The following is a 25,675-nucleotide window of genomic DNA, read 5'->3' on the forward strand; positions in this document are numbered from 1 at the left end:
ATTACAGTGGTGATTACCTACGAGCTTTTTTCGTTCAAGGTGCGTTGGTAATGTGTCTGAACTAGAGGCCCGACGTTTGTGGGGCTCGAGCTGGAGAACATCTTAATCAAGTTGCTTAAAGCGCGCTTCAAGAGGTAATCCGTATAACTCCCTTTGATATTCTGATTTTTGATTGAAACATACGAACAACGTCTTTGGAAGAACACGTATAGTATAATTTTATCTTTCTTTCCACTACGTTTATGTTTATTTAGTCTATATATGTTCCGTAAAATCCCAACAATTGCATCATACATGCTCATAGTAATAGTTTGGACGGCATAAATGCAAGGAATATGGACCTTTTCATCGAAGGCAACCTTGATCAGAAAAGCAGATCTGAAACAAATCTGTTTAGTGAATGCCCAACTTGTGGTGTTTCCACGCTTTACATCTAACACACAAATGGCAGAACATGGATGTGATAGCACAATGATTTCAACATTATTCACAAGCTCTCTTCAATGAAAGAATGGAAGGTGGAGAATTGTACCCATTCCCTCGTCTATGAGGTTATGACTTGTTTGCATGAGAAAGTTATTTAAAAAGTTTTAAAAATATTTTTACAATTCAATCTTAAATCTTTTAATTATATTTATTAAGTTCTAAAACTTTTCATGGAAAAGTGGCTGATTTCAACATCATTCACGAGCTCTCTTCGTTGAAAGAACAAAAGGAGGAGAATTGTACCCCTTCTCTCGTCTGGGAGGTTATGACTCTTTTGCATACGAAAGTTATTTAAAAAGTTCTAAACTTATTATATATTCGCAACAATCCTAAACATTTTAATTATACCCGTTAAATTCTAAATATTTTCACATTTTATCAATTGAGTTCATATAATCAATTTTGTTAGAAATCGTTAACATAGACACTAGCATCTTATGAAATATTACTGGCATTGATGTGAACAATTTTTATAATTTTTTTTTCTTCCTTTTTCCCTTTCTCTTCTTTTCTTTTTCCTTCTTCCCTTTTTTTCTTTTTCCCTTCGCTCACCTCAAGTAAGGGTTGTCTTCATCAAATGAGGCAAGGGCAACCCTTGCTAGTCCACGCAAGGGTGACCCCAACCCAAGTCAAAGGTTGTTAGCCATCAACGGGACCTAGTGATGGCTAATGAAAAGGAAAAGGCAAAAAGAAAAAAAGTAAAGAGAAAAAAGAGAAAAAAAAGGAAATTAAAAATTAAAAATAATTCAAATAAATTAAAATTTGTCAACATCAATACCGGTCATATCATGTAAGACACCTAGTGTTTACGTTGATGAATTCTTGCCAAAATTGATCGAATGAATTTAATTAGTAAAACATGAAATGTTTAGGACTCAATTAATGCAAGGTTTATAATTGAATTGACAAAAGATGTACTAGACTTAGGATTTTTTTTTTTTGGGACAATTTTCCCTTTGATATTTAGTGACAATATCAAACCCATCAAAAGAGCAAGGAGGTGAGGAGTTGCTACCTCACAATTGCTGAACGCACCTACTAGGTTTATGACTCTCTTGTATTGTAAGCCCCATGCTCGGTATGGAAGCAGCGACACAAACCGTAGTTCCACTCTGATAAGTCAATAAAATCGAGTAAAACCATCCAAAACTTGCTTCCTCCCTTCGTGCACTAATATCGTAGCATGTCTTGATGGCGGCTATGCTGCTTCGGTGAACTAGTTTGATAATAAAAGCAATTCAAGCGAGCGTGATGTATTGTGCATTCATTCTACACAATTGTAACTCGGGCTTCTGTTTACTTTGATGGGATAGACATCTTATAGACATATAACTCTAATAACAATAATAAACGGAAAAGTTTAATTATGAAAAAAAAATAGAATTATGAAAGTAAAAAATGGATCCTCGTTTAATTATAAAAAAAAATATAGACAAAATGATTAAGAGTACAAAGGCCTTGTTTGGTTCAACCAAAACCCATTGGGAAAAATATTTTGTGTTTGACAAATATTTTTTAGAACTTATTTGCCAAATATCAGCATTCCTAATACTAAAAGCCTAATATTGGTCTGGCGCTACTTTGAACATTTGGCATTTTGGAGATACAATTTCACTGTTCACCACATCACTGTTCATCTTCTTCCCCATCTGTTTTCTTCTTCCCTGCCTTAGAGTTGGGCTTCTCTGGTAGTTGCCACCGCCACCTGGGGTCGTGCGTCCCCGGTGACCATTGCCTGGGGGTGGTGCGACCCGTGACCCAGGCGGGCGTCGCGCGACCTCAAGTGGCGTTGCTTGGTGCACGCGAACCAAGCGACGCCACCTAAGGTTGCCACCTTAGGCTACCAAATCTGGTGGTCCGAAGGCTAAATCTAGCCGTCCGACGGCCAAATCTAGTCTTCGCGACCTCAAGCTGCTAGATTTAGTGATTTGGAGGTGACCAAATCTGGCCTCTACAACCTTAGACGACAGCGTCGCTTGAGGTCGCGCCCCTAGGCGGCCAAATCTTGCTGTCTGGTAATAGGCCGGCGGTTAGCCAATGCTAGTCGTCGGATTTGATTTTCAGATTAAAAAAATAAATAAATAATAAAAGCCCAATACAAATATGAGTTTTGCCAAATGATATTTATGCTAAAATTACATTTCAATACTATTTGAAATTATAATTTACCAAACAGTATAATATTTCAAAAATTCTCTTTATTTTAAATGTATTTACATTCTCTTAAGGTATTTTCCCAAATTCGAATCAACGGGCCAAATGATGAGTCCCAATTTGCCTGCCCCCTCGCTTGCGTGTAGAAGGATCCCGATCATTTTCTGGCGTTGACCGGTCGACGCGGTCGAAATCCCAGATAGAAGGCAGAAATCGCACCCCATCATCACCGTGACAGTGTTGTCGTCGGGAAATGGCGACGCTTCTCCTCCGGGGCACGTATACCGGCGTGAGGGCGCCGGTGCTGCCACGCGTTGGTCTCTGTCTCTCCCTGCTCTTGTGTTGCGGCGGTGCTGTGTCGGCCGCTCCCCACCACGACAAGTTTCAGAGCCCCATTCCTGCTCCCCGTCTCACCTGCTCGACTCCGCCGCCATCCCACCTACTTTTAGCTGCCCTGACGTCCTTCGACATGGTACGCTATTGCTGCCCCCTTTTTCATAAGCCGGATTAATTGCTGATCGGCATGCGAAGTCAAGCGTGGCGGTACTGGACATCTCTTCTATATTAGCGAACTGATTTGCTCCCCGCCCGTTATGTTTATGCCTTGTCTATATGCCTAATACTCGGGGTTGATCTTTCTTCTTATTCCTTACTACTGCCAAGGTGACTGACTTGCGGTTTTGATCCTATCCCATGATGTTGATTCTTATATAATGCTCTCTTTCCGCCCTACAAGTACCTCGAGTGCTTTGTCGTGAGTGCTTCTGTGTGCATTTCACTCGCGTGAGTTGAGAATGCAAGATAATAATAGCTGCCCGCATGCCTTTGGACTATAGTTGCCCATTCCTCAAGCACACTTCGCAATATGCATGGGTTCTGCATTTTAGAGACATCATTTTTTTACTAGCTATCCAGAATAGCCTACCCTGACATCTTTAAAGCAGGCGAGAACCTATAAATTAATCTGGAAAATGTTTTGTCAGAAAGTTCGGATTCCTATTGATACCTTTTGCTTTCAGGTAACTCTTGTTAAGGACAATGTGTAAGCAGTCCATTCTGTTGAATGCAGTCAGTTCTCAAGCATAATGAACCCCTTCTTATTTCCTTGATCAGGAGAGTAAGATAAGTCGATGTCCTCCACAGAACAGTGAAGTTTCATCGCTTAGGCGTGCATTTAAAATATTGGACGCAGATTTCTTCACCGACAATAAGGTGCTTCTTTATGGTATTTAGATTAATGGCTCTTCTTTGACTTTGAGAATTAACAATCTCTGGCGAAGCCACATTTGCATTCTACTTATCCTACTTCTTCTCCATAAGATTCTGGAGGTCGCCAAGGGTGCAGAAGAGCTCAATATTCCCATAATCAGAGCCAACAGAAAATCTGTGGCTTCTGTTGATGGAGGTTTGCAGAATCCCTCTTGTTTGGTTTTCGATCCCAACTGGGGCTCTGAACAGCCGGATGGCATAAACAGAAGATTTGCACACACTGTGCCATCTGATGTACAAAGACCAGGAAGCGATGAAGATATTGCCTTCATGAGTGTAGGTTTTGTTGAGCAAACTCAATATAACAATTGAAGACAAAGTCTGTGATCGAATTTGGTGATATCCTTCTTGGGCACTATGCAGGTTCTTGAACTCGGGGAACTTATTAGGACAAGACAAATTACTTCTGAGGAGCTTACTCGACTTTTCGTTGAGAGATTGAGAAGGTAATCCAGTATATACTCTCTTGAAAATGCCTCCTGAAGTAATGTGATGTTTTCTTTTTTAAAAATGCCATCAGGTATAATGGCATTCTTGAAGCTGTGGTTTCTTACACTGAAGAGTTAGCATATGCACAAGCAAAAAGGGCTGATGACTTGCTTGCTCAGGGAGTATATCTGGGTATTTTTCCTTGTTGGATTGCCTACCATAACCTTAACACTGACAATTTTCAAAATGCATTTGGTAGTTTGTATCTGCTTCTCTACTTCTATATGGGACACAGTAGAACCAATTATTAACGCCTCAAAATCGTTGTTTTTGTTGCTGCATCAACTTAGATGTGATCATGTACGTTGTAGGTCCTCTCCATGGGATTCCTTATGGTTTGAAGGACATAATCGCCGTACCTGAATACCACACCACTTGGGGTTCGACGAGCTTTAAGAGTCAGGTTCTTAACATCAATGCATGGGTCTATCAGAGGTACTTAAGGTGCTTCAGTTATGTGATGCTGTTGTATGGTAAATCGTAATAGATGTGTTATGTGGTGAATCTGCTGAATATAGGTTGAAGTCAGCTGGGGCAGTTCTAGTTGCGAAGCTTGTTTCTGGCTCTCTAGCATATGATGACATTTGGTTTGGTGGAAGGACCAGAAATCCATGGAACATTGAAGAATTTTCAACTGGCTCATCTGCTGGGCCTGCTGCTTGCACTTCAGCAGGTTCATTTTCACTTCTTCTCGTGGTTGTTCCACTTCAGCACCAATTTCCTGTTTCCTTTTCTGCCACAGTACCACTATGTAGATCCCTGCATGTTATGTTCACTTGATTGTGTGCTAGTGGACAAAAGATAAATTTAACAAAGCTATAAAATGTTTGGATGACATTAATGAAGATTCTTTTGATATTGACTGTCTTTTCTTCAAAAGGTATGGTCCCCTTTGCTATTGGTTCGGAGACAGCTGGATCCATAACCTATCCAAGTGCCCGTTGTGGTGTGACAGCATTACGCCCAACATTTGGTGCCGTTGGACGAAGCGGTGTCATGAGCATATCTGAAAGCTTGGTAACTTCTTATTGTCCTCCTGAATTTTTCCTATGTGAGGTTGACAATTATGACATTTCTGATTCATGACAGGATAAGCTTGGTCCATTCTGTAGGAGTGCGGCAGACTGCGCTATTGTTCTTGATGCTATTCGAGGAAGGGATCCAGATGATCCCTCATCCAGAGACATTCCCCTTGATAATCCTTTCACAGTAGACATAACAAAGCTTACTGTTGGATACCTAGATGATGCTGAGATGGAGGTAATCTTTTCTTAGTTTCTTTAGGAACATGAACATGGAACTGAGCGCCCCCCCCAAACCCCTCTGTCTCCCCTCCTCATTTCTGTCATATTTCAGGTTGTCCGTGTTCTTTCCTCAAAGGGAGTTACTCTGGTTCCCTTCAAATTAAATTACACTGTCGATTCTGTTCAAGGCATCTTGAACTTCACAATGGACGTAGATATGTTGGCTCACTTTGATGAGTGGCAACGTTTGGGAAAGGATGATCAATATGAAGCTCAGGAACAATGGCCTGTTGAACTGCGCCGTGCACGCGTGGTTCCCGCTGTGGACTATGTGCAGGTTTGCCACTTCTTGTTTTTGTTGATTGTATTACTAATCTAAACTCTAGCATTTACTTTGTTCAAGAGTTTGGTTCCAAGCTGAACTGTTCTGATTTCTGATTTCTGATTTGGTAGTTATTTTAAATTGTAATGATAACTTGTCAAAGGTCCCAGTGTCCCCTTGACGGGCTTCATGTAGGAATATTGGTTATAACTGATGATCTTTTAAGTGATATAATAAAGGGTCAGATGAGGATCGTGAAATGATTGGGTCAAGTATTCATTCTCGATTACTTGCAGTAATGGTCTAAATTGCCAAGCTCTTTTTTCAATGGAAGAGGATTTGGTGGATTTTTTCTGTGGGATCCCTCAAAGGGATGTGGGATAAGCTTTAGGCAGACAAATGTATCTCATTTATGTTTTTGGTCATATTAATGCCAACAAGCACCATGCTTGGAGTATAATTGGGAGATTTGTTTTTACTAGATTTTAAATTTGTTGGTTGGGTGGAGTTTGGTGGGTCATTCCCATTGAGCATAGATATCTTAATCTATTCTCAATCAAAGCAAACCAGATTGACCCTTTCTGACTTGTTTTCTTAGACAAGCGAATGCTTAATATAGAAACCATTATTTGCTAGAAAATTAGATTCTGTATTTTTAATAATTAGAATGGTTGCGACTGTTCCTAGACACCATCAGGATTCAGGCATAATACCACCAAATGTTTTGGTATCATGAGTGTGTCTCCCTTGAGTGTAGGTATAAATTATAAGCTGAATTATCAGCTTCGTCCAACTCAAAGTAAGAAACAACCCACTCACAGCAAATGAAAATGCCATATTATGAAGCCTCAATTTTGAGCAACAAATTTGTGGTTGTTCTATTCAATGTAAGGATTTGCACAAACTACTTATGGTAGGGTAGCATACCGTGTCCTGTGTGGAATCATGTGTTTGTAGTGCCCTTTGACAAATTAAACTGAGTATACAGGCTTACCTTAGTTAAACAGCTTCCTGCATGCTTGATATTTTCCATTCAGGGTGAATGTTCATTGAACTATGAGGAATATACAACCACTATCAAGTAATATCAAGCAAATGCCTGGAGCATCATCCTCTGTCTTGATTATATCTTGCTGTAGTTTTCTTCATCTAGGACTCAGCAAACAATATGTAGTGCAGATTTCTTTTTTTTCATTGTCCAGTATTGATTGATTGGGTGTTTGTCGTATCAGAATGAACTAAGCCATTATGCTATGTTACCACATTGAAATGACCCACTCTAATCACGGTAAATCTAAATTTGTACTGTTCAATTCCTTTGTCGTTAAAAGTGAACCATTCTGTCAGGCGCAAAGAGCAAGAGGAAAGTTGATCAGAGAAGTAAGAGAAAGCTTCACCGTTGATGCTTTCATTGGAAATGCAACAGACTGGGAGAAAGTTTGTCTGGGAAATCTGGTGGGAATGCCTGTAATTGTTGTTCCAACTGGGTACACTAACATATCTGCTTCCCCTCCTAGTGGCACGAGACGACGAAAGACTGTCACGACTGGCATATATGCTCCTCCTCAAAAGGATCATATCGTAAGCTTTCTCTGGCTTGATTTTTTATTAGGTGTCATGACGAGGTTTCAGGTGGATTTTTTTTTTTTTCCCAGTTTGGTGACCTAGTAAAGTTAGCTCTTAAATAATGGTTTTGATTCTCCTGGGAGGACCAGATGAGGTGAAAGTTGCAAATCTCATCAAGTATTTGATATTTTAATGATTTTTCAAAACTGCTCTATGAGAATTAAAACTGGATGGCGCTGGATTCAGTTTCATCGAGATATTGTTGAACATTCAGAGAAATTGAGGATCATTCACACAAAAACTAGAGTTGCATTGTTATTGCTAGGTTCTCAGAATATGTTGAATTGTTTTGTAGGCTTTAGCACTGGCAATGGCTTATCAGTCAGTCACTGATCATCACAAGCAGCGACCACCCATAAACAATCTGGGACCAAATGATCGGACTCTGAATGCACAATCAAAAAGATACCCTTAGAGACAGCTGCATCTGTGAGTTTCTTCGTGCCTGCGAATCGAACATCTGTGTATATGCCTGTGGTGACCATGGAGAAATGTGTTCTTTCCCAGCAATTGCAATAAGAAAAGCAACGGCATTGCCTATGGGAAATGATTATCTTGTGAAGCTTTGTGGTGGGGGAACCTCTTCATTTGGTCAAACATTATAAATTACAGTTTGTACGTTCTCAGGAAATGGGATTTGTTATTATCAGGTAAAGTATCATGATCTCTTTCCCTTATATAATGTAGTTTTGTTATTCTTGAGTAAAAGAAAAAACGTGCTGAATTTGTATGATTTTCATAGACAATAGATAACAAGATTCACGGCATGTTAAGTCACGAGGAGGGTAGTCCCATTTCTTTCCGATGCTTTTCTTCTTTAAGATTTTGTTAATGGTGGGGAACTTGTACTCTGTTTTCCTTCCAAAGCTTATCTTTCAATATTTGCCCACTGGGGAGATCAGCACAAGGCTTTAATTGAGGATATGGGATCCAGTTGAGGAGCATGGTCTATTTATTGTAAGAATTCCACCTGTAATGGCTTGCACACATGGCTAAATGTCAATGACTTAACAAACTCCATCCGCAACTTACTTCACATTATGTAACTAGACACATTAGATGAGTTGTTTTGTGATGTATAGAAGTAAGCAAATATTATCATTTTGTCATGCGAAAATCACTCTCAGTCACCGTGAGGCGATCATCTCACCCCCTCCAGTCTCACGGCTCTGACCTCCCTCTCCGATCTCGCAGATTTCATCATCAATGGATTTAGGTCTTATCGCTGTCCACTTGTTTACAGGGGTAAGAGGCTGGTCTGTGAGCACAACGCCCGTGTTAAGACCAGGTTCTGTCAGTCGAGAGCGAGAACTAGGCAGAGGTAGACAGCGACTGCAGCTCGCTCCACGATTTAGGCGATAGCGGAGAGAAACCATCAATCCCTTCACGAATCGGTGATAGTATAATGCAAGGTCAAGGAATGAGCGTAGCTTGCTCACATTCTTCGACAAGGACCACTCCTCTATGGCCTTGATTTTCTTCCTGTCCATGCGAATCCTGCCTCGCTCAATGAGGATGTTAATGCGTTCCTGAGCGAACGAGTTCATGTTACGCTTTAGATATAAGTGATTTTCCTTAAGCTTCTCAAATACCAAGCAAGCGCAAGTTCTCATGGTCAGCCAAGGTCTGGCTATATACTGGGGCACGCCCCCAACATTTCCCTGGTGAAAGAACAAAGAGGCTGTTTCTAGCCCTGGGTAAACGAGCATTTACAACACTTTCATGTATAAGTGACGTCTGCAGAGCAAGAGGGGAAAATTGTCCAAAAAAAAAAAAAAATGTAAGTATGTTCCACTTTTGCCAATTCATTTTAAAACCTTTTAATTGTGTTAATTGAGTCACAAACTTATTCGCATTTTGCTAATTGAGTCCATGTGGCCAATTTTACTTAAAAACCATTGACGTGAATGTTGATCATCCCACGTGACATAATCAGCGATAACTTAAATAATTTTTAATAATATTGAAATATTTTTTTCGAATGTTTTATCTTATTATTTTCTTTTCTTTTCCTTTGTTTTAATTCTTCTTCCCTTTCTTTTCTTTTTTTAATCTCTCTGTCAGCCATTGTCGGGCCAATGTCCAATAGAGGTCCCTAGCCTCGAGCGAGGAATGCCCAAGCCTAAGCTGGGGCTGGTGAGGGTTGCCCTCGTCCAATCCAACAAGGACAAGGATGGCTTTCACATGAGGTTAGCAGAGGAGAAAAGAGGAAAAAAAAAAAAAAAAGAAACTAAGAGAAAAGGGATAGAAAAGAAAAAAAGGAAATGGAAGATGAGAAATGAAAAATTAATAAATAATTCCAAAGAAATATTTAAAATATTATCAAAAATTGTTGTATACGTTATTGCAAGTCGCGCCATAGAAAACGACCGTGTCTATATCAGCATTTCAAGTCAAAATTGACTAAATGAGCTGGTAAAATGTGAAAAAATTATGATTCAATTAGCAAAATTAAACTATTTATGAATAAATTGACCGAAGTGCAATAAGTTTAGGGTTGTTTAAGCAATCCTCCTAGATCAGCCCATGTCATGTTATATCCCACATTATCTTCTTAGATGAACCAAGAGTGAAAGACATTATTCACCAAGATGCAAAATGTGATCGGTGCATCAACTAAGACCAATTGGCATGACCAAGAAATCACCGGCTTCATAGCGTGTGCATTAAAAAAAAGAAAAAAAAACACCGTTTGCCGTTTGGGCTCATTTTCCATATCATTTCAAGCTTGATGATAGCGCAATTTCAGATTAACCTTCTTAGCTCAGCTGATTGAATGATGACTAATCAATGGAATTAGATAGTGGTTCTTTACCATGAGCTTGTTAAGAGCCTTATAATCAATGCATAACTCCCTTCCCTCCAGAACAAGATTGGGGTGCCATAAGGGGCCTTTGATGGACGGACAAAACTGGTCTCCATAAATTCATCAAGTTTCTTTCTTAGCTCAACCCACTCTGAACGCTCAAGCTGCTGATTTTGATGACTCCTGGCACCAGCTCAATCTCATGATCCACTGATCGATGAGGCGAGAATTCCTTTGATAGCTTATCCAGCATGACAAATTCATACTCGAACAGAATGTCCCTGATCTCTTTTGAAACGGTCCTGATTACGTCCTCCTTAACAGGAAGGCAAAGTATGTCGGTTTCCAATGCTTCAGCCCACACGAGTTGAAGTGGTAATGGCATCAAGGGTTGTATAACTCTTACCTGGGCCACTATCGTCTTTTCGCCTATGCCCTTACTTGGTGTAGTAGATGGCGGATCCTCATGATATGAAAGGAGTCTATGAATGGAAAAAAAGACTACACATCTGTACTAAATCTATAATATGTATGTACAATTTCAATTATGCTAATGTAATCCCAAATCTTTGTATAAAATTCAATATGATCCTTCTAGCCTTTTTTTTTCCATCTAAAATTGACTTGCTTGTTGTGGAACTATATTGCATACTTTCTTGAATCTCTAGAGAATGTCATACTCTATTCTTCCGAATAGAGCAAATCCCAGAGCAATCAGTCAAACTTACTCACACGGAATTCTAGAGAGAATGCGAGTTTTTGCGAATATTTGTATTACTCAAATGTTTATTGGATGATAGACTATACGTGGTTCCTTTATTGGCATCAAGAATACTTCACAATACCCATGTGTACATTTCTCATTTTAGTCTTTGAGCATTTTAGAGTCACTTAGAAAAAGAGCGTCTCTCTAATATATAAACATGCTGAGTCATGCAAGTTTGTGCCTGTTGAATTAGGAGAACTAGGGTCTATCTATGGAATAGAGAGAGACTCCATTCGATAAGAATCCTCATGTTGACTATCCATAAGGGGGCAAGGAGGAATTAAGATACTGAAGACCCATCGTCAACTTAAAGAATCAAAACCATTAAGAAAAACAGAGGTAAAAAAAGATACTAAAAGCTTTAGGTAACCCGTCCAATCAAATAGAGATCATGCAAGAGGAGTCGTGATGGGATAAGTACACTAACAGTGCCAAAAATTGTGTATAGTGCTCACTTTGGTATCAAAAAAAGTTTAAAAGTTTCGGATCATTACTTAAGTGCTAAAAAATTTGAAAAACGATCATTTTAGTGTCAACTCCGATCAGATTGACCGGAAATCCGACGTGACATTTTTTTATTAATTTTTTAGGCTGACATGACTTGCCGGAGAGCACAGTCAGCATCTAAACCACAAAAATGACGTCGTTTGGCTTCTTTCCCCCAAATTGAGAGAGAGAGAGAGAGAGAGAGGAGGCACGTTGTCTTCTTCCCCGAAGAACGACACTAGCAGGTAACCACACCAGCAACAACACAAGTGCACCGGTAGCGGCACCAACAACGGCAATGGCACCGGCGGCGGCGGCGGTGGCGGCGCACTAGTAGCGGCACCTTCGACCCCTCTTCTTCCTCCTTCCTCCGCCCTCTCGCCTCCTATTCTTTTTGCCACTTCTTGCCTGAGCAACAATCTCATTCTCTCCTCGCTCACCTGGTCGAGCATCTACAATGGTGGCCAAGCGACAGTGGCCAACCGTTGGCGGCCGAACAACGGTGGCTGAGCGGCGAGGAAGAAACCCTAACCCTAATTTCAATCCACATACGAGCTAAACAGCGTCGTTTTTGCGAGGATGTCCACGCATAAGAGCAAAACGATGTCGTTTTTTGAAGAAGATGGAAAACGATGTCGTTTAAAACCGAGCAACTTTTTTTTTTTTTAAAAATATAAATGCCACGTAATCATTTTGGCCGGAATTTCTCGCCGTTAGCACCAAAGTGATCGTTTTTTCTCCGATTTGGCACTTAAGTGATCCAGCGGAAACTTTTGACACCAAAGTGAGTGCCATACACAACTTATGGCATCAATAGTATACTTATCCCAAGTTGTGATATGTCAAGCCATCAATGCCAAGGAAAGCCATGCATAACTAATGTTTTGGCAATATCCAAATTATACGGGGAAGAAGCAGTGTTGAAGCAAAACTACACAATTCATCGAAAATCAGGAAATAGAGGAAGTGAGGATGACCAATCAACTCTGAACACTCAAGCTGGTGATTTGGCTCTTGGCATGAGCTCAATCTCATGATCCACTGATCAACAAGGCAAGAGTTCCTTTGGAAGTTTATCCAACATGACAAATTCATACTCGAATAGCATGTCCCTCGTCTCTTTCCAAACAGTCCTGACCACGTCCTCCTTCACGATCAGGAAGCTATGTGGGTTTTCAATGCTTCGGCCCATGCATGAGTTGAAGTGTCAATGGCATCAAGGGTTGTATGTCTGTTGCTTGGGCCACCATCGTCTTTTCGGTTATGCCCTTAATTGGTGCAATATGGGTGCGTTTGGGAAGACTTTTGGGGAAAGTTCTTGAGAAAATGTAAAGGCCTTTGAGTTAAAGGAGTTTTTGGAAATGCAAATTATGTTTGGTAAATCGTATTTGTGAAAGTCAATTGTAAAATATATTTAAGCAAAATAGTGTTTGGACAAATTAACTTTGCAAAAGACTTTTGTTATTAAAAAAAAGGAAAAAAATGACAATTGATTTGTTACCGCCGACGAGGGGCATGCGGTCCGGTGAGGGGCAGGCAAGCGGTTGGCAAGGGTCGCCGCAACCCAGATTGGAGTGTGGGTCATGGCAACCCTCGCCGGAAGGTCACGCGACCCGCCGCACCGCGACCTTTGTGTGGAGGTGGCCGGGGCCGCTCGATCTGGTCGCGGTGACCCTGATCGCAAACATATCGTCGCGACCAAATCGCGCAATCCCGATCGCAAGATTTGGGTTGCCGGAGGTTGCGTAGCCTAGATCTAGGTCGCGGCGACCTCGATGACTTAGATCTGCGCGCAATTTGTGTCGCCGGAGGTCGCATGGCCCAAATTTGGGTTGTGGAGACCTTTGGTGACCAAGAGCTTCTAGAGGGTCGCAGCATCGCCGGGGTTGCGACGGTTGCAAGACCTTGCTGCGATCTAGATTTGGGTGGTCGTCGGGAGTTGTAGCGGTCGCGGCGACGCAACTCGCAGGGGGTCGCTGAGGTCACGCAATTGGCCGCCGACGGTTGCCGTGACGCACCGGCCTCTTGCCGACCTCTGTCCAGCTCGTCGCCGGCCATGGGAAGCTCCATGCAACTTCTTCGTCGGCCAACCTTAACGAAGAAGAAGGTGAATAGTCACAAGGACAAAATCGGAAAAACAAAATGTTAGTGAGGACATTTGTGGAAGAAATTTTTTTAGCTTACTCTCCCTCAGCCTTCTAAGAAGGCCGAATGCCCAAGGCAACCCCCAACTTGCCTTAGGCTCTCAGCCTTGGGGCGCTTGCCTTTGGCAAAGGCAAGTAAAAATTTTTTTACCAAACACTAAATATTTGGCAAAAGATCTTTAGGGGGCTAAAGATCATTGTCAAAGTGGTTGCCAAACGCAGCCTACATGGCGGATCCCCATGACATGAAGGAGTCTACAAATGGAAAAAAAAAAAACTAAAATAAAAATAGATTGCACATCAATCCAATATTTATAAAATAGATGCAAACTTTCAATTCCACGAACGTAATCCTAAACTTTTATATAAAATTCCAGTACGGTTCTTCCAATCTTTTTTCACCTAAACTTGACCAGGTCTATTATGGAGCTGTTTGCATATTTTTCCTGAATTTTATATTTTTTCCTTTGAACTTTTCTTCTTCTTTTTTTCTTTTGTGGTTACTCTTGCTTCCCGAGCCCTTGTATTATATGCCAAATGTCCAATTACATGATCTCCATTTTCATTGAAAACTAATGTCGAGAGCTTTCTTATAAGCCCGGTTTTTATAGGGTAATTCAGATGGATCACAGACCCAAGATTATGGCCTAAAGTGCGCAATATACTAGGGTTATAAATTAAATAATAAAAGGACGTTTCAACCATCAAAAATCATTATTTATCATAACCAAGAAATTTGTGAAGTTTCATTCGATTCTAAGTTTTGTACGTACGATTCGACTATTGGTTGATTAATTGGATTTTGGGAAATTTAAATGCGATTTCTCCCCCCATTGACTCAACTGGATTCCGTGGGGCTGCTCGAAAAAAGGAACACCCATCTTGCGAGTTAAAAACCTATAGGACGTAATTGAAAGAATTCGAGAAGTTAAAAAAACCATTTTTAAAGTCGAAGTCATGTTGTTAAGAAAAGCGGAGTGAAAAAAACATCGGATTCGGAGATAATAAGATCGGAGATAATAAGGACAAATGGGTTTTATCAGAAAGAAGCAGTGGATTAAAGTAGTAATACACGGGGAACGTTATGGTGTCTGTCCGTAACGAAAACTGGATGGACATTTTAGAAATTTTGTCGGAAACAGAGGGCACGCTCAATTCCACGCCTCCACCGAAGCGCGATTATATATAAGTCACTCCATTTTCATCTTCCATATTTATAGAGCGCATTGCTATCTCCTCATTAGGTCTCTTCTCATTTTGGATCTCCGCGTCCCCGCCGTCCAGTGTGGAGAAGGAAGAAGAACTCCTCCTCGACTAGTGTAGCAAACGAATCCGTGTGGATCTGAGGTATTCTCGCACGACGCGACGCTTAGTTTCCCCCCTTGATTCCCCCTTTGAATTGTGGATCTGATTCGTTTGATTCCCAATGGATCCGTGAATTGTTTACCTCGATCTACGAACAGATCGCGCGATGGGTTTTTGAATTGTTTTTTTTTTTTCTGGATCCGAAAGACGGATCGCGCGATCTCTTGGTTGCATGTGATCGATCGGGATGCATGTCGTTATACTTGAGTTTCTGCTGCCGATCTGGAGAATTCTTTGTCCCCTGAGTTCGTTATGACCTCGGGTTCTCCCCTTGTTTGCACCGGAACGTCTGGAAATTCCACGTGTAAATCATTTGTTAGGAGCTGAAATGATGGATTTGCTTTGGGAGGCTTGGAAGAATGTTGATGCATGTCTCTGTTTTCCTCTCGTGTCAGATCGAGCTTAGATTGCGATCGCGGTCATGGCGTCGTCGAAAGCTGGATCCACGGGATGGTTCAGAGGAAGAGTGAAGGCTGTTCCGTCAGGGGACTGCTTGGTAATCATGGCTATGACCAACAACAACAACGGCATCCCTCCTGAAAAGACTATTACTCTCGCTTCTCTTATTGCTCCAAGACTGGTAATTCCCCCCCGCTCTCTCCTCCGGCTCGCCGCACCACAAATGTTCTTCTCGCTCTTTTGTTTCATGATGCTGCATTTCTTTATCTCAATCCTTATTCAATTATTCAGTTTCAATTTTTAGATAACTTTTACGGGAGAATTTGTCCTGTCTTCTTAATGTAGAAATTTATGTTGTAACGAGAGCTCATTAATCTGATCGCCTGTAGCATTTCCTCTTTCCCGTATTTCCCTCAGTGAATGCTAACATGATGAGTTTGGATTAATCATGCACCCGTACTGAACTTCTCACTTTTACTGGGATCTTTTAGAGTTGTAGCCAACATTCACAAGTTTTGACATTCCGTTGCTTATTTTTGAAGGCCCGCAAAGGTGGTGTAGATGAGCCATTTGCATGGGACAGCAGAGAGTATCTGAGGAAGTTGTGCATTGGAAAGGTGCTTATTTCTTCCATTCTGTGTAATTACTTGCCGATCACTTTGGCATCTTTTGGGTCATATTCATATGTAACTGTTATGTGGCACAGGAGGTCACTTTCAAAGTGGATTACACCGTTCCATCCATTGGCAGAGAGTTTGGCTCTGTTTTTCTCGGTGACAAAAATGTAGCTACGCTGGTGGTTGCTGAAGGCTGGGCAAAGGTGATATGCTCATATTTCCAGCATGCAGCATGGTGAACATTTGGGTCAGCTTTCTCATGTGATCTTGGTAATCTGTCTTTTGCAGGTCAGGGAACAAGGTCAACAGAAAGGGGAGGCAAGCCCCTTTCTGGCAGAATTGCTACGTCTTGAAGAGCAAGCTAAGCAAGAAGGTCTTGGTCGATGGAGCCAGGTAGCTTTTGATTTTAATTCTGTTTGTTGATGCACATATGTGATCATATGCACTCTTTTTTTTTTTTTCAAATTCCTTAGTTTGTGTCTTGATCAACCACATGATAATGGTGAGATAATTTAGTTGAATCAACCTTCGTATCTTACTCTCTATATATCTTGCTGGCCTTTTCATCATGCACTCCCCTCTCTCTTCTGCAACTTTCTCTTTCCTCTAAATATGATCAATTGTGGTTTAGTGAATTTAGTATTCTGATGCGTGCTACAGAAATAAAGTAAAACCATTTTTAAAGTGAAAGTGCTAGGAGTTCAGCCTGATAAATATTAAGTAATCTTGTTCATTTATAAACCAACTCTGGGAAATTTGTTGATGATATTTCTTACGCAGTGACTAAAGTACTTTCTATGATTTTATCCCAGTAGATATTCCATTTTCCTTATCAGTTGGGTAGTGACTAACCGTACAGATGAAAAAAGTGTCCCATTTTTTATCTTTTTCTCTTCAAGGTACTGTATGCTGCGATTGATAGTCTCTTATAATATGGAGAAGTGATTTCCCCCTCAATTTCTAGGTACCTGGAGCTGCAGAGGGTTCCATCAGACACCTCCCGCCTTCTTCCTTAGGCAATGCTGGCAACTTGGATGCCATGGGTCTGCTGGCTGCAAATAAAGGCAGGCCCATGCAAGGCATTGTTGAGCAGATTCGTGATGGCAGTACTCTCAGGGTGTATTTACTTCCAGAATTTCAGTTTGTCCAAGTATTTGTTGCTGGAATTCAGGTATGGAATTTAAACTCTGGAGCATTTATTGGGGTGGTTAGTACTGAATACTATCTCATGTCCTGGTTAACTGATGCAGGAGAAGCGGACCCATTTTGAATTAAACTTTGAAGGGAATTTGCAATGAACAATAACTTAAGAAGAGTAGATTCCTTTATCCTAAGCATCACAATTAGGCTTCTTTAAGCTTCGCATGAATTTCATAATTGACTAAGATGGAAGAGCGACAACCATATATATGTAGACTCGTATACATAGCCTCTTTTAAACTCCTACCCCTTGTAAAGTGGGTAACTTGTGTATCCCACTCCAAGAGAAGATAAAGAATCTTTAATCCTAGTAGACTCTCAATTAAAAGATAATAAGGCTACTAAATCAATTAAGAAAAAAAAATTATGATCCTAATAGGATTCTTATTTGAGCTTTCAATTGCTAGAGGGTCCCTATCCAATGTTGTGAGAAAATGATTTGGTGCTGTATCTTAAAATTGTTGCACCACCATGACCATTTGTTGTTGTTACTTTTCTAACTATAACTAGGAATTTTTAGACTGTCGCTCACTTTTTGTTGAGAAACGTACTCGTAGTTCTGGTACCCTTCCTCCATTTCTCTATCTATGATATAAATCATTCAGTGGGTTTTTATGTTCTAATAGTGAGCTTAATAAAGGTATGGAATGCTGTTTATGAATTTCAAGTTTTCTCTTTTTTTCCCCATCAATTAAATAAATCAGACCCTTGGAAGTTAGTAAGTACTTGTTAGTGTAGTTGTGGGTTAGCAGGCTCAACTAACATACAATATGGAAAATATGCTAGAGACTCAGTTGGTTGATTTGGCTTTCTCAGTGAATTTTAACTAAGTTGCCTGCTGATATTTCACTTCTTGCAGGCACCCTCCATGGGAAGAAGGACTACATCCGAACCTGTTGTTGACGCAGAAGTACCTGAGGAACTGAATGGAGTTGCTTCTACTGAACCAAGGGCCCCTTTAACATCTGCACAGAGACTTGCAATTTCTGCTGCCTCAGCTGCTGATGTTTCACCTGATCCCTTTGGTTTGGAAGCCAAACATTTCGCAGAGATTCGTGTTTTAAATAGAGATGTAACAACCTTTTGTTGCTTTCTGATCTTAAGAAAATCTATAAGCACCGTTCTTCACATATCTAAGGAGTTTTTTCATAGGTCCGTATTGTCCTGGAAGGTGTTGACAAGTTCAGTAACCTCATAGGGTCGGTCTTCTATTCTGATTCAGACTCTGCAAAGGATCTGGCAATGGAGCTTTTGGAAAATGTATGTTACTCCATATTGCACATTTGCATTAGATTAATTTATTTGCCCTTTGTGAATGGTAATGACATTCTGTAAGATCCTCATTTGTCTTATATTGCCACTGTGAGATATCTCCTCATTATGATAGATTGTGGAGTGATTTGTATTCTTTGACCTAGATACTGGGAAATAGTTCCTGTTCATTGATCTGCATAAATTTGCTTTGCTTTGCATGAATCGTGCTATGTGAAGCAAGGTTGCAGATGGAATGGGTCTGTTCATGGATGCTGAAATGTGTTCTTCACTTGCCTAGAACGTGATACTAGGATATACTTGTTTGGACTTGTTGAGTAATAAATGGTTGATATATGTCATGGCCCTGGTTGATAGCTTAAGTTTTTGGAACACATTAGTTCATGTGGTTTTATCGTATTAGCATATGTCAAGAGACTTAAATTCAAAACTCTTAATTAGTGTTACTCTTTTTTTCCCCTTTGTATTTTGTACTCTAGTTTCTGGTTATTTTCATGTCTCACATGTGAGATCTAGCTTCTACACAAGGAGCAGTATTAAGGAATACATGCTTGATATTTATAATGGGTCTGTCTTTTTGACAGCTTAAGCTTTTGGGACAAATTGTTAAGTCATTGGAGTAAAGTTTTAATTCGATGATTTAATGTGTGGCAAGCATCAAGTAGATGACCATATTTTTATCTTATTGAGAGACTATGTGAAATGTATCTCTAGATTGAGGTAGATTTTTTTAACAATACATGAAAGTCCAATATAATTGGAATGGTATACATGAAATGTTGTTTTTAGCATTTGAGCTAGCATCATATGGTACAATGGAAATGGGCAATCCAAATTGTGGATGATTAGGAGCCTGGATTTCTGTTATAATGAACATGAAGTTTAAAAGTGACTGTTCAAATTTGTCAGCAATTTGACTCTGTATGTCATGTTTAACACCTCCTGTGATTTATATCTCTAGATGGAGAGGTTGGATTTATTAGGTATTAACTTAACTGGTCAAATATCTTGTAATTACAATAAACTAGCAAGCTATACCCATGCGTGTACAGGACTATTATATTTGCACTCTGCATAACAATGGACCTATTATTATTTATTATCAACTTATCACAGATAAATTGTATTCAGTATAAGCTTGTTTTTATTTTTTTTCAAATTATGTCCGTTTCATAATATATCTTGGCAATAAGCACTGTTTAGCTATTTGAGGTTTCAGACACTAAAGACATCTGAATAAATAGTGGGCTCATGTGTTGTACAAATAAGCTTCAGAGATTCAGTTTATTTGCATTTTGCATTACAAACACAAACAAATTGTATTAAACGTAAGAATTTTTCTTTTTTCTTTTTTGGATTTCTTATCTTTCACAATAGATCTCAAGAATCACTCATGCATAAAATTTTTATCATCTTACACAATAGATGGCAAAACGCACCTTGATGGTATCTCTATAGATGATCTAGTATATCTCAAGAATCACTCATGAGTATTATAGATTATCTAGTATATCTGCACCTTGCATGACAACGCACCTATTATTATTCATTATAGGACAACCATGGAGAAATCAATTTTTTCTGTATTAGCCTTTTTAGTCTAACCAATGTCGATTCTATTTAATGTAAGTTTTCTATAATTGGTTAGATTAGTTTTGGTCATTATAGGTCTCACTTATAGACACATACAAAATATTTGAGGGCAAAACATAGCAGACAATACATTACAGTACAAAAGCGCAATATACATAAAAATACATGCCTACATTGGTATACATGTTGGAAATGAAAGTTAAAACATACAGAAAGCGGATGATGACTGAGGCCATTAGGTGCACAACAGATGCATAGTGTGTAGATGCAGCAGGAGTTTGAGAAAAACCTCTTCTTTACTATATATATCTTGGCATTGTTTGGAATTGAGAATGATTATGTTTCATTCAAATCTAGTTGTCTGAGGAGAAGCATGCCTACTCTTAACAATGTAGATAAGACATTTCATGGTGATCCACACCACATTACCTTTCATCATCTATCTCCAGACCTTCAAAACATCTATGGTTAATAACAAAGGGACATGGTGTGTCTTGTGACCTCCATCACTATTAAGTTAGATACTGGGCTATGTCCCACAGACAAACCATGTTAGTATATGACCAGTAAAATGGACATCATTTTCAGTCCAAAGGAAATGTGGATTGTCTGTGATACTTATTTCGGAGAAGTGGTGATACTTATTTCAGTGAACTTTCCATTGACATATTTGTAACTTGATTAACATCAAACTAATTATCGTTGGTAAAAGTCAAATTAACAGACTACTCTTTATTTAAGAATGATGTTTCTTTAAAAGAAGGCTTTTTCTGTGATTAGATTGGGTTTAGTGCCTGAACAATGTGACTGCTTAGTAGTTGACCAGAAAACAGTACAAAGCTTGAGAATTAGAGTGCCAATAACTCTGCATAAACAGTCACGAGTATTTGCAAGTTGCTTCCGAAAGCTTGTCAATTTTCTTTAGCTTATAAAGTAACGCATATTTGTTTGTTTGCTACCACTATTCACATTTTGGGCTTTGTTTTTTATATAGCTTGTGTTACCCAATCTCCCTCTTGTGTTTTCTTGGCAGGGTCTGGCTAAATATGTTGAATGGAGTGCAAACATGATGGAAGAAGAAGCCAAGAGACGGCTTAAGGCTGCAGAACTCCAGGCCAAGAAAAGTCGATTGAGATTTTGGACAAACTATGTTCCTCCTCCCAGTAATTCAAAGGCAATCAGTGATCAAAACTTCAACGGCACGGTACATTCCTAGTTTTGCTTAAGTCCACATGCTTGTTCTTATGTGTTAGAATTTCTACCTACGTTCGGGTTTCTTCCAGGTGGTAGAAGTTGTGAGTGGTGACTGCGTCGTTGTAGCTGATGATTCTGCCCCATACGGCAGTCTAACGGCAGAGCGACGTGTGAATTTGTCCAGTATAAGATGCCCCAAACTGGGGAATCCTCGGAGAGATGAAAAGCCTGCACCATTTGCCCGGGAAGCGAGGGAGTTTTTGAGAACACGGCTTATTGGGAAACAAGTATGGGAACTTTTTTTCTTTTGTTTTAGATTCATTTGCTTGATAGTTCGAGTCATTACCTTTTGTTCTTGTTGAATCAGGTGAAAGTTTTGATGGAGTATTCTAGGAAGGTCGGCTTGGCAGATGGTGCTTCAACGGCAGCTGGAGCTGCTGATTCAAGAGTGATGGACTTTGGCTCAGTCTTCCTGGTATCTCCCCTCAACGTCGATGGTGATGATGCTGCCTCAGGGGCTTCATCTACACCTGACAAACAGCCACTGGGGCTAAATTTGGCAGAGTTGGTGGTTGCACGTGGTTTTGGGACTGTGATTAGGCATCGTGATTTTGAAGAAAGATCAAATTACTATGATTGCCTTCTTGCTGCAGAAGCCCGGGCCATCTCCGGGAAAAAAGGGATGCATTCTTCTAAGGATCCTCCAGTCATGCACATAACAGATTTGGTTACGGTGAGAGGCATCCTTTTTATAATTGATGTTATATTAATGATAGATTGTTCATAAGTGATATGTATTTTAATGTTCTCCAGGCATCAGCAAAGAAAGCCAGGGACTTTTTGCCATTCTTGCAGCGGAGTAGGAGGGTTCCTGCCATTGTGGAGTATGTGCTTAGCGGTCATCGATTTAAACTTTTGATACCAAAAGAAACTTGCAGCATTGCTTTCTCCTTCTCTGGTGTGAGGTGCCCAGGTCGTGATGAGCCCTTTTCAGATGAAGCGATTGCCTTGATGAGACGGAAAATAATGCAGAGAGATGTGGAGGTAATGTGGTTCTGCTCTACTCTAGTACTCAGTCAGCTTTCCTATCCTTTGTCTTGATTAGCAAATGTTTCATTTATACAGATTGAAGTAGAAACTGTTGATAGAACTGGGACCTTTTTGGGATCACTATGGGAGTCCAGGAAAAATGTGGCAGCAACACTTCTTGAAGCTGGCCTGGCAAAGCTTCAGACTTCCTTTGGAGGTGACAGGATCCCAGATGCTCATCTACTTCAACAGGCTGAACAAGCAGCCAAAAGGCAGAAATTGAAAGTACGAAATAGAATACTGTGACCTTAGTGCTTTCATTCTTTAGGTACTGCTTCTAATATAGTTCATCATTGCAGATATGGGAAAATTATGTGGAAGGGCAGGAAGTGTCAAATGGTTCTGCCGTTGAAAGTAAACAAAAAGAAGTGCTTAAGGTATTTTGGAACAATAGATTGATGCTGACAACATGCTTATTGGAAAATCAATGCTGACTTCCTTATTAACATTTTCAGGTGGTGGTGACAGAAGTCTTAGGTGGTGGTAAATTTTATGTCCAGACTGTGGGAGATCAGAAAGTGGCATCCATTCAGAGGCAAGTTGCTTCATTGAATCTTCAAGAAGCTCCTCTACTTGGTGCATTCACTCCAAGAAAGGGTGATACTGTACTTGCTCAATTTAGTGCAGATAATTCTTGGAATAGAGCAATGGTAAGTGGGATATGCTTTCACCAAGAAATTTTGGTGAAAAATACTTAGTCTCTGTACATTCATTTGTACTTTCTAGAGCTCCAAGTAGTTGTTTCTACCCTGATTGCTCTCTTAGGGATGCCCATCTCATGCTGACTAGAGACAAGGCTACATTTAACTATGAGTACTCGAACAATGCTGGGAACTGTATAAGACTAATAAATACATAAAGAGGATAGAACTGATAGAACGTTACTTGGGGACTGTCATTTTGTGAGGTGATTTAGTTAAATGAATACAGTCACTGTAAAATGCTACCTGAATGGGTGACTGAATTGCTATTGAAAGAATTTTGAGTGCCATGAGAAGATGTATCCAAGTGCATGTATTTAGATACTTCTTCAAGTCCTGTCACATTTTTATGCTAAATAAAAATGAAAGAACTATCTCCACATGTTCCTGCTGCCTAGTTTAGAGCCTCTTGAAGGATCTATTGCTTGCTTTTTTGGTGGCAGTTCATTTTGATTTGGATTTTATCGATGAGTGCCCCCTATGGCATTGGTTAAGTCGGATTATATATGATTTGGAAATGTGAAATTTTTCATTCAAAGTAACATTTTTTAATCTGCATACTACAATTTTCAAAGCCTCTCAGTGAGTGCCTCTTGAATTTTAGTCTGCTTGACTGGTGCCCTAGGTCTTGTTGCAAGTGCCCTCAACAAGACCCTTTAATTTTTGACTTTTTCTCTTGTTTGATACCTCATATTATTTCTAGGGGTTTAAGTCTGCATTTTCATAAGGAAGAAAATAGAATTAGTGTTTATTCTTTTCTGCTTTTGCTTTTGGATGAGAATATGTTTGTTGTACTGAGTGGATGCAGTCTTGTGGTTTTTCCCATGCTAATATCTTGTGAAAGCTTGTATGACCGAAGTTCTTTTTTAAATGTGAAGATTGTCAGTGCTCCTCGAGGAACCGTTGAATCCGCAGATGACAAGTTTGAAGTCTTCTACATTGACTATGGGAATCAAGAAGTCGTTCCTTACAGTCGTTTACGGCCTCTTGATCCTTCATTAGCCTCTACATCTGGTCTTGCTCAGCTATGCAGCCTAGCATATGTCAAGGTTCCAAACGTAGATGAGGATTTTGGTCAGGAAGCAGCAGTTTATTTGAGTGAACTGACGCTAAGCAGTTCAGAAGAATTTAAGGCGACTGTGGAGGAAAGGGACACTTCAGGAGGAAAAGTCAAAGGTCAGGGAACTGGAACGGTTCTCATGGTAACTCTTTGTGCGGCTGACCCTGACCTAAGCATAAATGCAGCGATGGTGAAGGTACAGACACTGCCTTCTTGTAGGATTTTAAAATCTTAGCCTCTGGTTATGTCAATTTGTTTGTTTTGGTATTCTACAACAAGTCATTTCCCACATTTACTGCTTAATAAGGAGGACTTGTTGCTCAATACTCTGCTAGTATGTGCCTTACAATTTCTTACAATTATATAGGTCAGTAGTTTTTGCTTCCAGTTTTTGGGATTCATTACTTATTATGACTGGTCTGGAGATAGATTCGCTGCATGAAATGTAACGGCAGGAGGAACATAATCTGCTACCTGACCGTTGTCATTGTGGAGGTGTATGTCAATTTAAATAAAAACTCCAATGTCTGGTGGAGTGATCAATGTTTAGGTCTGTCTGTCGCATTCTATTTGGCCCTGCTCTCCACTTATCATTGTCACTGACATCACATTGTTTTTGTTGTTTTTGCTTTTCAGTAGTTTTTCCCCGCATAAAACGAACCTGATGAGTAGCAGAATGCCGCTCTAGTTATCCTTTTGTGTTCTGCAGCTGAGCTGTCTAACTAATCCTAACTTTGGAATTTCAGGAGGGGTTGGCTAGGATGGAAAAGAGGAAGAAGTGGGATTCCAAGCAGCGGCAAATGGCCCTTGATAACTTGGAAAAACACCAGTCAGACGCACGGACTAACAGGCTAAATATGTGGCAGTACGGAGATATTGAGTCAGATGATGAGGATGTAAGCCTGCCTCTGAGAAAGGGTGGTGGCCGGTAGCATTTAGTCTTTTGACTGATAAATTATATTGGAGAAAGTTTTGAGCCAGAAGCTACCAGGAAGTTTTAAGTCAGAGGCATGATAATCTGTCAAAATGGGGCAGGGAGAAAATTGCGCTAGAACTTGCTATAAAGTTTTGTTTTTTTGAGGTTTTTCTTCTGTTTGTAAACTCATTCATAGCTTGAGGTGAGGATTCGGTTTAAATTTCATCGCAATAAGGCAAGCTCCGGACAGTCTGTTTTCCATTTTGTAGCAGAGACCAGTTTCACAGTTACACATCTTGTAGCATAAACCGGCTTTCGCTGCGTCACATTTTCTTGTAGCAGTAAATGATTATCACTGGTTCTTTCAAGAGAGTTTAGATTCTTTGTTAACCAGGGATAGGGAGCGAACCTGCCCTCTGCGCGGGAATCAGTTTGCATGGCTTGAACTAAATCCTGCAATTTTTCTTTTACTTATTG

At 40.1% G+C, this 25,675-nt stretch overlaps 2 protein-coding genes across 2 annotated transcripts; both read left to right on the plus strand.

The window, feature by feature from the left end:
- The first annotated feature begins 2,780 nt into the window (after positions 1–2,780).
- On the plus strand, positions 2,781–8,469 carry LOC104425752 (glutamyl-tRNA(Gln) amidotransferase subunit A). Its single transcript, XM_018865786.2, has 13 exons — positions 2,781–3,112; positions 3,624–3,659; positions 3,754–3,852; positions 3,961–4,185; positions 4,273–4,355; positions 4,430–4,530; positions 4,710–4,833; positions 4,917–5,071; positions 5,279–5,415; positions 5,488–5,658; positions 5,755–5,979; positions 7,312–7,545; positions 7,886–8,469. Exons 1-13 carry the CDS (start codon positions 2,894–2,896, stop codon positions 8,003–8,005), a joined length of 1,929 nt encoding a protein of 642 aa, XP_018721331.2. The 5' UTR covers positions 2,781–2,893; the 3' UTR covers positions 8,006–8,469.
- A 6,516-nt stretch (positions 8,470–14,985) lies between these two features.
- LOC104425753 (ribonuclease TUDOR 1) lies at positions 14,986–25,570 on the plus strand. Its single transcript, XM_010038539.3, has 17 exons — positions 14,986–15,139; positions 15,553–15,737; positions 16,099–16,173; positions 16,263–16,376; positions 16,462–16,566; positions 17,138–17,344; positions 18,233–18,445; positions 18,526–18,633; positions 21,272–21,442; positions 21,522–21,719; positions 21,800–22,165; positions 22,246–22,476; positions 22,558–22,746; positions 22,821–22,898; positions 22,977–23,171; positions 24,101–24,478; positions 25,029–25,570. The coding sequence occupies exons 2-17, from the start codon at positions 15,579–15,581 to the stop codon at positions 25,212–25,214; spliced, it is 2,973 nt and encodes a 990-aa protein (XP_010036841.1). The 5' UTR covers positions 14,986–15,139; positions 15,553–15,578; the 3' UTR covers positions 25,215–25,570.
- The last annotated feature ends 105 nt before the right edge of the window (positions 25,571–25,675 follow it).

This window comes from Eucalyptus grandis, chromosome 11 (genome assembly GCF_016545825.1).
Source record: "Eucalyptus grandis isolate ANBG69807.140 chromosome 11, ASM1654582v1, whole genome shotgun sequence".
NCBI lineage: Eukaryota > Viridiplantae > Streptophyta > Magnoliopsida > Myrtales > Myrtaceae > Eucalyptus > Eucalyptus grandis.

Coding starts and splice junctions, on each gene's coding strand:
- LOC104425753 (XM_010038539.3), top strand. CDS start 15,579: ATGGCGTCGTCGAAAGCTGGATCCACGGGATGGTTCAGAGGAAGAGTG. Junction 16,174..16,262: donor GGAAGTTGTGCATTGGAAAG/GTGCTTATTTCT, acceptor TATGTGGCACAG/GAGGTCACTTTCAAAGTGGA. Junction 22,477..22,557: donor TAATGCAGAGAGATGTGGAG/GTAATGTGGTTC, acceptor TCATTTATACAG/ATTGAAGTAGAAACTGTTGA.
- LOC104425752 (XM_018865786.2), top strand. CDS start 2,894: ATGGCGACGCTTCTCCTCCGGGGCACGTATACCGGCGTGAGGGCGCCG. Junction 3,660..3,753: donor TTGATACCTTTTGCTTTCAG/GTAACTCTTGTT, acceptor TTCCTTGATCAG/GAGAGTAAGATAAGTCGATG. Junction 4,356..4,429: donor TTCGTTGAGAGATTGAGAAG/GTAATCCAGTAT, acceptor AAATGCCATCAG/GTATAATGGCATTCTTGAAG.